The 12,548-nt window shown below is 42.9% G+C and overlaps 1 protein-coding gene across 11 annotated transcripts in view; it reads left to right on the top strand.

Annotated features, from left to right (window-relative positions):
• The window catches only part of ZMIZ1 (zinc finger MIZ-type containing 1), a 358,482-nt gene that overhangs the window by 314,751 nt on the left and 31,183 nt on the right, over window positions 1–12,548 (top strand). For 9 of the 11 annotated variants that reach the window (XM_064464893.1, XM_064464894.1, XM_064464897.1 and 6 more), the window contains 4 exons: window positions 6,250–6,364; window positions 8,604–8,821; window positions 10,245–10,443; window positions 11,481–11,771. In XM_064464893.1, coding sequence (XP_064320963.1) covers window positions 6,250–6,364; window positions 8,604–8,821; window positions 10,245–10,443; window positions 11,481–11,771 — 823 coding nt within the window. The remainder of the gene's footprint in view (window positions 1–6,249; window positions 6,365–8,603; window positions 8,822–10,244; window positions 10,444–11,480; window positions 11,772–12,548) is intronic. The other 2 variants (XM_064464902.1, XM_064464896.1) reach the window with 1 other exon arrangement.

The following is a 12,548-nucleotide window of genomic DNA, read 5'->3' as shown; positions in this document are numbered from 1 at the left end:
TTTGCATTACATAAACAACACCTGGTGATTTGGTTGGGATTCTGCCTTACGTAGTTGTTCAGTGAAATACATGATGGAGCCTTAATTTATGCCAAAACCATTTAAACCTCTTCAAATAACGATACTGAATAGAGGAACGTATTTGAGGAAGGCATGCATCACAGGGGCAGCATCAATCAAAGTAAATGACTGCTAGCCATCCAAAGTCAGTATTGGCATACACACTATACCACCACCTTTTTTCTTCCTCACCAGGATACCTGTGCACATCATCGGCTTTTAATTTGCTTTATGTCAGTGTGGGATGTACAGAGGTAGTTAGTGTTTTCTTTACAATATGTCTTCGTATTGCCTTGCTGACTCAAAGTGGTCTTTGTGTCCTTCCTGCGTGGGTGTTTCCTTTCCTTGCTCTGCCATGTTCCTCCATGTGAATGGGGAATGGATTGTGTAGAGTGGTTTCTACAGTCTGTGGAAAACACAGCACTAAAGGTTAAGGGATAACTTGGTCAAATTTGGGGTTATAAAATTTTTTTAATAGCAGTGTGTTGTAATACCTGCTAACTAGACTGAAAACTAATTTTAAGTTTTTAAGTTAGAACGCTTTGACCAAGCACTTCAGCCATATGAAGATAGCACATTTATCTCAGCTGGTGAGGCGTTGGTTTTGTTCCTCTGAAAAAAAATCTCAGTGGAAAACGAGAATTCAGTTGTTTTCTTCTAAATGTCCGGGGTTTTTAAAAAGAAAAGAAAAGTAGATCTCTGAATGTTTTTGTTTGTCAGTAAGAAGAAACAAATTTCGGCTTTCGGGTGTCACGTTGTTTTAGTCAAATTAATAGTTGACACCAAGGATATTTTCAGTGCAAATTTGACCAGAAATAAATAAAATCTAATTTAAAAATCCATTTGATCTGTTATTTATGAATAGATTGTGAGGGATTCCTAGTTTATCAAATTGGAAAAGAATCAGCTGAAGTCTGTCCTGAAGTGTTCTAGTGTTGCAGGAAACTGCTAATAGTGGTCCGTCTGTTCTTGCAATTTTATGATTAAAGAAGTTGGTAGGTTTTGTTTATACTGATAGGAAAATTATAAAAATGTGGTGAAATTCATGCCTGACCCATAACATAAGCACACGGAAAAGGCAGTTCAAATTCAGTATTTGCACTGTACCATGCAAAACAGTCGTCATCTTAAGCAAGAGTACGCTTAAAAGAAGTTTATGGTGGTGGCCTAATGAAGAATTGCTAACTGGATCCGTATTGATAATTAAAGCTACGTGAGTGGTGTTCATTCAAGAAACCCAAGTAAAACAAAACCTAAACCTGTATGAAAGAAGCTGAGCTTGCCTAACTTGTGAGACAGTCCAGGTGAAGCACAAGGATTGGTGCTACAGTTGCCGAGGGCTTTATTTCCTGTTCTGATTGTGGGATTTGTGATATTTTTCCACTGCAGACACATGAAGTTTTAGGGGGAAAGGAGGGGTGAGGCAGGAACAAGGAGCCTTGTTTGGAGATTGTTATGTTTTAGTTTGTATTAAAGTAGTGTCACCTAGAGGCTCCAACCAAGAATACATCCGGGGGGGTGCTGGGCACCCTGAGCACGTGTGCCCAGAGGCGGGTGTAGGGGCAGAGCGAGGCGCAGACACAGAGAGGTGCCGGCGGGCAAGAACAGATCGGGAGCCCCAGTTCTGGGCTGTATTTGGACCGTTCTGACTTTTGGCCGTGTGTAATTACAAAGGATTGTTTGCCCTGGGTAGATCTCTGACACCTCGCTCCTTGTTGTCAGATGCTCTCCTCTCTAGGTGTCAAAAGAGGACACGGAGACATGACAGGCAGTGTTACACTGGCAATTACCCGCTCATCTTGGCGTCAGCTGAAGAACTTTATGATAGAGTCTGTAGATTTAAAGGACTGTGGACTCTGTGTGTGTCAGCTACCAGCCAGGTGGGATGACCGTGCTTCAGAAACATTGAAACCCCAGCAAAACTGTAAAGCTGGCTTCAGGGTGAGCAATAAAAACTTGTCACTGAAAGCCCAGTGGTGGAAAACTTGATTGCAGTGCTTGGAGTGAAAAGGTTTTTTGAGAAAGCCAACATCTGGTGCTTTTCTGCTGTAGTTGATAGGTTTTCAGTGTTTAAAATGAAGATAGATGCTTTATAAAGGTAGTGGTTTAGACACCTGGCCTTCTCAACAAGTGATGTGGAAAATCACGGGGAAGGCATAATTCCCAGTTTTCACCCTCCTCCGCGACATGTAAAGCACCAGTGCTCTAGGGATGCGTACTTCACTGAATCTCTCCTTCCTCAATCAATGAAGACGTGTAAGCGGAGTATCAGATACACATACAATTGCTTTAATGACAACATAAACATATTTAAAATACAGCATTTTCAGATAATGTCACAAATCAGATATAAATTATAGTAATTCACTAGTATTAATTTACAGAGCGCACTTTTTATTAAGCAGCTTTTATCAGAATCAGCTAACAGTCTGTGTCGGCCATGAAGTCTGTAACTATTCCAAAGAGGCTGGATATCTGTCTGGTTCCGTTTTCCTAGTACTGAGATTAAGAGAAGCTGTTCAGACCTAAGTACAGATGTATTTCTCCAACACGAGTGTTGCATTACCGATGGTTTCAGTACATTTGCCAGCAGCTAAGAAATCCTTCCTCCTTATTCCTTGACTGTGGTTTCACTACATCATAGTTTGAGAAGTAATTTCCCTCCACCTCTTCTTCTTTGCTCCATGGCTTCCTCTGCTGTTTGGCCTTTAATGCTGACCAGTAGTATGTATAGGTTCATTAACACTATTATAAATTTAGTCAATACTCTTTTAGTGGACTCCAGCTGAGCCCAAACTGACTCACTGCCCTCCAGGGTGTAGTGAGAGACTTAATTACCCTTGTACCGTTCAACAGGAACAGTGTCGTGGGCAGCATTTCGCTGTGGCTGGAGAGGTTGAAGCTTCTTTCTCTACTGGCTGCCATTTTCAAGTTTAAAGAAAGGGATTTCAGAATAATTCACAGCTCTGTAATAACAGTGGAAAGCCACCACTCTTTTGCAAATGAGAACTGGATTGGTCGTGTTTCATCACGGTACTTACATGGATTTTCCTTTGAGGGTGGCAGTATTCCTTTGGGTTGTCCAAGGACAGAAACGCAAGTTGAAAGAGCGAAGTAGCGGGACAAGCAATCCCTCGCTTGCGTGGCACGCGTTTCAGTGTCTCCTACTGCTTGAACCCAGAGAAGCCTTCACATGGTGGAGGAAGAATGCGTGTTGCATCCAGTATGGCAAAAGCCATATGCAAACACGCGTGTAAGTGGTGATGGGCCAGAGCATCGCGTTGGGGAATGCAAACCACGGGAATGCTGTGTACTTCTCGGTGGGGTAACGAAGGTGAGGTTTGACTGAAGTAAGGTCTGGCGCAGTAAGTGTGTATTAGGGCGTGTAAGTTGGTGTTCTGCAAGGCACATCCATCGCTGTTTCAGCGTCGCCGTAATTTCTGACGCGAACGTTGTCTGTGATTTAAAGCAAAGTCCTGTGTTGGGTGATGTAACGGTCACGTGGTTCAACGTGCACAGTGAATAGCTCTCAACAAATCTCTGCGTGGTCTTTTTTTGTGGCTTTCATGCGTTACGCTGGGCCCTGTGCTGGAGGCTTTCATCAAGTGTCAACGGTATGGTTTCTTGAGGTGTCACCCAACTGTAACACAGTAGAAATGGAGCAATTTGCTCTGCTTTGTAATTAGATGAAGTGATTGGTACGGTCTCTGAGAACCCAATGCAGCCTTCCACTAAACAAACGCTCTGACTCTACCATTGGAAAGGACGGATGAGTAACATACGAAATCTCTTCTGTGTACTGTGAAGGAGAGGAAGGGGTAAGAGAACCGTGCTTTGGGGGCAAAGAAAGTGAAGAAATGGTTATAACTTCTTAACAGCAGGCTAAGGCATCGCTAGCTCAAAGTCTGAGTACGCGTACAAACCGTACGGCATCAGAAGACCCTTCAGTGACTCTCTGCTTTGATCCCTGCCTGGCATTACCCTTCTTGTTTACTTATACACTTGCAAAATATTTGCCTTGTCCCTCAGGTTTTATTGCCTGTCCAGAGCCTGTCAGTGGGGAATAGAGAGGGATGGCTGCAGTGAGTGCTGTAACTGCTTATGTCATGGAGAGAGCTGCTCTGTAGTCATTGAAGTATACAAACACTTACAGGTGCTGTAAATATCCAAACAAATCACAGAGCAGACATCATCAAAAACAGAGAAGGAAGTAAAGTGGGAGGCGTCATTCAGAGCAGGAAAAAAGAGGAAGGTGTCACAGCAGTCACAGATTCTGGGTTAGTCATCATTTCTCTCCATGCCGGTGGAGGGGACTTGCTGAAGCATTGTGTCACTTGCAGGTATTAGTCACTGAAGCCATTGTCTGAGCCGCTGAACGAGAGGGAAGATTTTCAGCCTTCTAAGAGAAAATATGTTTTTAAAAAGTGGGCTACGACTCCTCACTGATTGCAAGGTGTTAAATGTGCCCTGTATTCACACGTTGGTTTATATGGATGCTGTCAACGTCAACATTACATGTCAAGCATCTTATAGAGAACTACTCTTTTCCATTAATTTTCCCTAATTATTTGTTAGGGTAAATTATTCTTTTCCCTAATTTAATTAATTTTTTGGGTGTGATTTTGTTTCTTAATTCGGTTTGGGCATTTTGAAACAAATAGGTCAGTTCAAATTCACAGTTATGGTCTAATAGAGTGCTGTTGTGCTGGCACAGCGTTGTGGAATTTGTTCCATATTTCCTAGTTGTTTGTAAAATGTATTCACTGTTTCATTTTACCTTACGCGGTTGCTGTCGCTGTTGTTAGATTATGGCTTACGTGGGACGTAGGCAGTTTCTGTCGCGTGTGCGAGCGCTTCTTTGTGCGGTGCAATTCCTATTCTTAAATGATTTTCACTAGGTGTTATGAACAGGCTAAAGGATGAGCACGTGGGTAGTCCTTGATTTTGGCTCACAGCACAAAGGGAAGGAGAAGTGGTCCGAGCCTGGAGCGCTGCCTGGGGTGTGGGAGGGTCAGCTCCCTGCTCTGCCGTAGAGCCCTTTTTCGGGCTTCAGAGGTTGGTTGTCTCACCACGACTTGGAGGAGTTAACTGCGTGGCGCTTTGCGGCGCAGGCGTTGAGGCACGTGGATACAGCGCTCGTGGAGCCTGTATGCATTCTTTAGGCAAGGTAGCCCTGTATAGAATTCCAGCGACAGCTGGTACTCCAGGGAAAAATGCAGTTCTCGATATGAAGTACAAGTCAACAGCGTTTGAAAATGAGGGTGTGATTTGTGTGTGTATTAAATGGTGTATATATCTAGAGGAGAAATCACGTGTGTGTGTATGTGTACATACATGCAAACAGAAATCTAATTTACAAGTTAATAGTGTGAGGACGAGCAAATTTCAAGTGGGATATATCTTACAGTTATGGGATTAATAGTTACTTTTACTGGATTTAATGTATTTCATCAATTACACTAGATGCATACCTATCCTGAGTTCCTTTTGAAAGCATCAATGCTTTCGTGTGAAAAGAACTGTAAGAAATGTTTGCTTGTATCTGAGGACAAAGGTAATGGAAAAACCCGATCCCCTCATCCACATATTTATCTGAAAGAAGTGTTGTATATCTGCGGTTGATTTTGTAGAATGCTGATTAGCTAATACTGTTTTTGGCATGCAGCTTATCCATCGTGTGGGAGAACACTATCTGAATTTCAATTTACTTTTCAAAATGATGTTGAACTGCTATTCCTTTAAAGGCTTTTCTGGCCATTTGGGGACCCGGTGCAGACAGCGGAGCTGCAGTCTGGTCTCAAAATCTAATTGAATTGATACAAGGCAGCTGAAGCAGTGACTGTTGAACAGCTTGAGATGGATTGCAAAAAATAAGTGCTTTTGAGCAACTTGCTTAGTGTCCTTGTTTGAAACACTGCCCCGAGTTTATTTTTACTTTCATTGGTAACAGACCTTTATGGTAAAAGCCCTGTGGTTCAATGTAGTTAAGGAATTCATTAGTTCTGCATGGTTTTGATATGAACACGTTACTATTAGAGAAACTGTATGCCGCTGAGAGTACTAGGCTAACAATGGAAGGAGGAGTGAGGCGTTAACGTCGTGTCAGGTGTTAATCCCTTTGTCCCCACCAGCAACTTGCCACTGTTTGAACTTCCAAAATCTCACCCTCCTAAACATTTGTTTTTGCAGTGATGGGTCTTTCCCTTACGATTCTGTTCCCTGGCAGCAAAATACCAACCAGCCTCCCGGCTCTTTATCAGTGGTCACCACAGTATGGGGTGTGACTAACACCTCTCAAAGCCAGGTAAGCTTTGTTTTTATGCTCCCTGCCCTGTAGATGCCGGTTTTCACTAATGTTTGCAAAACGGAAAGTTGTCTGGAAAATCCTCTTGGGATCGTTAACAGTGTCTGTGTTCTCCTTTTTGTATTTGATGCACCTTTTTTTTTTTTTTCTGGTCCTGTCCTCTTTGGTGGCATCAGAAAGGAGGCGCCTGAGAGCTTGAGTCAGTAACTCCTTTAGCTGCGCGCACGTCGGGCTTGGGTTTAGTGCGTATTTCGCACTGTGTGATTTCAACACTAAAAGCATGATTTGGGAATAATCTCAAACCTCTTGGGAATTTCAGATGGAATTTGAAGAGTTGTTCTATTAAAAATGACATTTCTAGCTAGATTCACCAAATGATGGTTATTGTTGATTTTTACCCAGTTGATTTTATCCAGTGCCAGGTCTACCCCCACGCTGAGGTGCTACCAACTATAGGCTGTGCTCTTTCCAGCCTCTCCTGTTGTTGCGAAGTAAGGCAGTATTATTTCAATATGCATTGGAGCAAAAGCATGAGCTCGTGGCTTCCAGGTGAGAGCCATACTTACCGGATTCGCATTGGGTTCTCTCCGCTCTTACCTTTTACTTCTGGAATGCATATTCAATTATGCTATACAAAAAGAAGCAGCTTTAATGAAGGAGATGCCAATTATTTGTGACATCCCTCTACAGGGGATGTGGTGCAAATCAAGCTCTCAGGCAGCCTAGTCTTTTCTTACACCATGGATGCGGTGCTCTAAACACATCACCGTCTTTAATGAGTGCAAATGGTACATAAATCTAACTTGTCTTTTCGACCTTGTGCAAATCAAGTGATAATAGGTCCCATACAAAATTTTCTGCCTTTTTTTTAAATTATTTTAATTTTGGTCAGTAATTGAAAAACAAAATTGTTATATGATCAAGCCATTTGAAAAAGAAATAATTCAGGGGCGAAGTCATATAGATGCTCACATGGCAGTTATTTAAGCGCTGGTTGTGCCAAAGTCTTTCTTCAAAAAATAAAGAGAGGAAGCAGTTACAGGATCTATAACATCATTTATTACTGTTGATTTCTTTTTAACACCTTAAAAGAAAAGGTATCCCGTCTGGGAGAGAAACACCTGAATAAACAGGTCGGTCTATACAATGGCCAGAAAATGGAAATATAGTTCTTGTGAAAGCCCTTCACATCTAAAAAGGCAAAAGGAAAGAAAAAAACCAAAAAGACTCAGAGTTTTGTTCTATCATAAGAAAACCATAATGTAACTTGGACTCCTCATGATACTTCAGAGGAATGTGCAATAAAAGGAAAAACGTGCCTTGGTAAAAAGAAGAAATTGCTTCTTCAGAATCACTGCAAGGGAAGGGTGGAACTCTGAAACGTGGAAGGTGGCTGCAGCTGTTTGGAGCAGGCTGAAATGAATGGCAGGGTTTCCCGTAAGCCTTCATGCTCCCCGAGGGAAAGGAATGAGCCGGGCTCACCAATTCCCTTTCATAAATTGCCAGAGCTGATGACTTGGTCTTCTGCAAAAATCATGACCATTAAATTTCTTCCCAGGCAGGAGATAGATCTCCATCCAGGTGATCTGTGAACAGCCATACTTACATCTCAGCAGAGATCATAGCAATTTTGGTTCAGCTGGGGATGGGGGGGAAGCTTCAAACAAGCAAACCAAGTCCTTTTAAAGACAGAACAGAGGGCTCCTTTCTAAGAAGCACTGGTAACAACCGACAGACCTGTGTACACTTTAGAGGGAGTTAGATTCAAGAACAAGTTACGCCACTGAAATATATTCTTTCCCAGGATTTGCATCTGTAGTACCCTTCACAGTATGCCAATGAGACTGAATATATGCAAGTTATTTCAAAGTCCTGCATTTAAAAAAAAAAAAAAAGGGAAAAGCACATACCTTCTTTTAATGGGATGAATTTCCTACAGAGCATGGTTCTAGCAGGTAGTTATTTTAACTGTCTTCATAAGCGTGTTAGTTTGGGTTCCATCTAGTAAAAACTCTCCTGGGAAGGATGACTAGAGATCAGAAACGCTTGTTTGTTTGGAAATGGCAAAAGAAAAGAAGAAACCACAAGGTACGTAAACCTAGATATGAGCAAGGTGTATGTTCATTAGGGTTCAGAGTACAGGGTGGTTATATTGTAATTTATTGATTGCAGCAAATCAACGTCATTGGCTTGACGTAGTTCAAGGTACAGCCCCTTATTCTCATGTTTCTACTCACAGGTGCTGGGAAATCCAATGGCAAATGCTAATAACCCTATGAACCCAGCAGGAAATCCCATGGCTTCTGGGATGACTACCAGCAACCCTGGAATCAATTCCCCTCAGTTTGCTGGACAGCAGCAACAATTTTCAGCCAAGGCAGGCTCCACTCAGCCGTACATACAGCAGGGCATGTATGGGCGACCCAATTATCCTGGAAGTGGAGGCTTTGGTGGCAGGTAAGATTTACTTGAGCGAGGTGGAAAATGGATGCAAATAGTCAATGAAGCTTGGTTTAGTGACCTGGCAGAAGTGTCACGGGCTTATTTTAATTATATAATAAGTCTCAGTGGCTGTTTTATGCTGGTTAACTGAAGTGCATACTGCTTTTACAGCTTTGGAAATCAGCTACCCAAACTGCAATGAAATTCATCACAGCAAATGGAAATGGCTTAGGTCAATCAATTAGCTCTAATAAACCCCCAAAATAAAGTTTTAATTAAGAGAGATTGTTAAACAGACCACAGGCTTAGGAATGATTAACATTTAATAAGGCCAGGATGTGAAAGGTATTGATGGGATAATTTCTACATGCGTATGGAGGAATAAGCTTGAGTATTAGGCAAAGTAGGTTCCTATGCAATGGGATGTTTCCGCCCAAAGACTTACTCCGCAGCAGGAATTCAAAAAGAATTGGGGGTGAAGATGTTTGTTAAAAGAGATGATCAAGCTGCGTATTTATTTCAGGGAATTAAATGCTGCATTGGTGAAAAAAAGCCAAAACCAATAGCCTGGGTTTTGTCACATTTTGACTTTCGGCGTCTATGCTTTGTAAACAAGGGTGGTAAGTGTGCTTATCTGAAGCCACTATTTATGGTACCTCTGCAAAGCCTGCTGAAAAGGTTGTCAGCATAGTCGGTCTGGTGTGAGAAGTATAAGCCTGGGACTTGGCGAACTTGCCTCTCCTTTCATCTCTGCCACTGACCTACTGAGTGACCTTGAACAAGTCAGAAAGTTTCTTTAGTTTTGTATTAACATCTCTAAAATGGGCACCGTATACTGGCCCATATTTATAAAGATAGTTGATGTCTTGGAGTGGGAGAGGCATAGTTTAGCTTAATTTAGCTTAGGTTCAGTAGGAGAGCTGGGTAGGAACTGCGGAATACATTGTGTGAGATCCAGCAGAGCCGATCGCGTTGGGCCTCTCCTGGCCTTTCTGCTGAGGTTCAGGGAGGAACGCTTTTACAACGTCGGGAACACTTGGCACGATTCACCACTGAGGCAGATGTACGCGCCGTAGTGGAGGAAGCGCTCTGTTCTCGCGCGGTGTGTGCAGTCTGCCCCCACACTGTTGGGAAATGGAGCATGCATTCGGGATTTCAGTTCAACTTCGCGGTAAGCCACAGAGCTGCAAAGCAGTTTGCTGCCCCCGAAACAACTGGCAGTGGTGCCTTGCAATCCCGGTGACAGCCCTGTGACTGCTGCACCTGAGCAACACTTGTACCTCGTGTACATACCTAATTCCCCGTCCTGCTGGCTTTTATTAGGCATTGATACGTGGGTTTGGAACAGTTCCAGCTGAGGATCACACCAGCGTTCAAATCAGAATCCACCAGGCATGTCTCAATTCTCTCTTTCTTTCTTTCTTCTCTTCCCTGTTAGTTACCCTGGAGGCCCAAATACCCCTGCGGGAATGGGGATCCCCCCCCACACGAGGCCGCCAGCTGATTTCACCCAGCCAGCTGCAGCTGCTGCCGCTGCTGCTGTTGCGGCTGCAGCTGCTACAGCAACAGCTACAGCTACAGCCACTGTGGCGGCCCTTCAGGAAACGCAGAATAAGGACATGAACCAGTATGGACCGGTAAGAGAGTAACCCTTATGTCTTCATACCTGCCTGATCTGGGCCATTACAGGGAACCGGGCTGTCCTTCCTACTCCCCTGTTTATTAGGGTGCCTACTCTACTTTTTTTTCCCTTTTTTTTTTTTTTTTTTTTGTGCATGGGCATGGTTATAAACGCTTAAGAGAAACTGCTGGAATGTGTGTATGTAGGTATGAGTCGGTCTCCCGTGTTTTTCCCAATAAATCTTGCCTACGTGTATTTTGTAGTTTGGAGATTGCCCCTTAAAAGAATTGAAGATTACCTAAAGTTACGGCTGCATCTGATGTGATATATTATTGCTGCCTTTGCCAGCCCTGTGAACCTCTAAATTTGAGTACCCAGTGAAACGTTCCAGGTGAAATGTTCCAGCATCTTGGAATAGGTTTTGTACCGCTCGGGTGATTGTTTATTTTGCCAACTACAGTTGGTTGTTTGGGTTTTTCCCCCCCATCAAACAAGAAAACAACAGAAGATAAGAGATTTGCTTTTTATTAACATTGTCTATGAGGACAGCTATGCGAGACGCACATTTCTGGTGATCCATAGCCTCCAGCATGTCATGACTTTGTGTAATATTTTTTTCTTAAAATAAACAAGGATTTGATCAATTCCGGTTTTTTCCTCCTTAGCTTTTCTGTCTCTCTGAGTTTTGAAGTACATGGGCCCATATGCCAGGCGATGTAAAGAAGCACAGTGTCTTAGAAATTGTAGTGTTGTGCTGTATTTACGCAGCCAACTTCCTGACCTGTTACCTTGCAGTAGCAGAGTAGCCAATTTAAACGATTTAATTGCTCACCTTAGATTTACGTCTGTCTGTCTCTCTTATGCCTTCTACAATTCCAACTGAATTTATTATAAATAACCTCACCGCCCATCAGATGTTGGAGAACATTGAAAGAAAATGCGACATAAATCCTCCCTTCTTCCCTCCCCCAAAAGCATGTTCATCTCCCTCCTCCCATTTTAAATGCATGTCGCATTTTATTCTTTTTTTTTTTTCTTCTTCTTCCGTTGAAGGTTTGTTCCTCTTTCCAGATGGGTCCAACTCAGGCTTACAACAACCAGTTTATGAACCAGCCTGGTCCTCGTGGCCCTGCTTCTATGCCGGGCAACATGAACCCAGCAAGCATGGGAGCCGGAATGACACCTTCCAGCATGAGTGGGCCACCCATGGGCATGAACCAGCCTCGGCCTCCTGGAATGAGTCCCTTCAGCACCCATGGGCAGAGGATGCCTCAGCAAGCCTACCCAGGCCCACGCCCCCAGTCTTTGCCTATACAGGGCATAAAGAGACCGTACCCAGGAGAGGTAATAAATGCTATTTTGCCTACGCTGTTATTTTGACCCAAAGTTGCAACGTGCTGGGTGATGTGTGGCGTGCATCCCTGTACGATAGGTACATCTTTGTTCTAGCCTTGGTAGGAACACCGCCGTTGAAATACGAGTGGCAGCAGCTCTTCCTTTTTAGCTTCTAAAGTATTCAGGCTGGCCCTCGCTGTGTTAGTCAAGATGACAGTCATTACAACCAAGAAAGGCCCAAAACCGGCTGAGCCCTCAAAATGTCACTTTGAGATTCTCATGCTAGATGGTGAATTCATAGACCAGAAGCAGACTTCTTTCACAGGAGTGGATTTATTTAACGTGACAACTTCAAAGAGATGCCGAAGGTGAAATACTTCATTTGAGCCCAATACATATGTGATCTGCATTTTCTTGGATGGTTTTATTGTTCTAAAGAAATACAGGGCATATGTTGTATAAACACCAATAGTAATAACATTTATTTTAAAGACCAATTGCTTTCCAAACTTCTTGAGGCTTGATTTTCATAGGCACTGAGATGAATATAAATCATGTTGAACTCAAATCCCTCTGTGTCAGCATTTATCTAGCATAAGTTTATTTGGAGTGTGGTATTTCTGTCTAAGTTCCCATGCTCTTGTATGAGATCTGAGTGGCTTTGTAGACAGAATTGCATCGCCATTGACTTGTATTATGACCTTGGGCAAAACACTTAGGGTCAAAATTTTGAAGAAATTTAGACAACCAGAGATCTAAACAGACAAGCTTTTGGATTTTTAACAA

This window comes from Phalacrocorax carbo, chromosome 13 (assembly GCF_963921805.1).
Source record: "Phalacrocorax carbo chromosome 13, bPhaCar2.1, whole genome shotgun sequence".
In the NCBI taxonomy this organism is placed as follows: Eukaryota; Metazoa; Chordata; class Aves; order Suliformes; family Phalacrocoracidae; genus Phalacrocorax; species Phalacrocorax carbo.
Note: the sequence above shows the minus strand (reverse complement) of the source record. Positions and strands in the feature narration are given on the sequence as shown.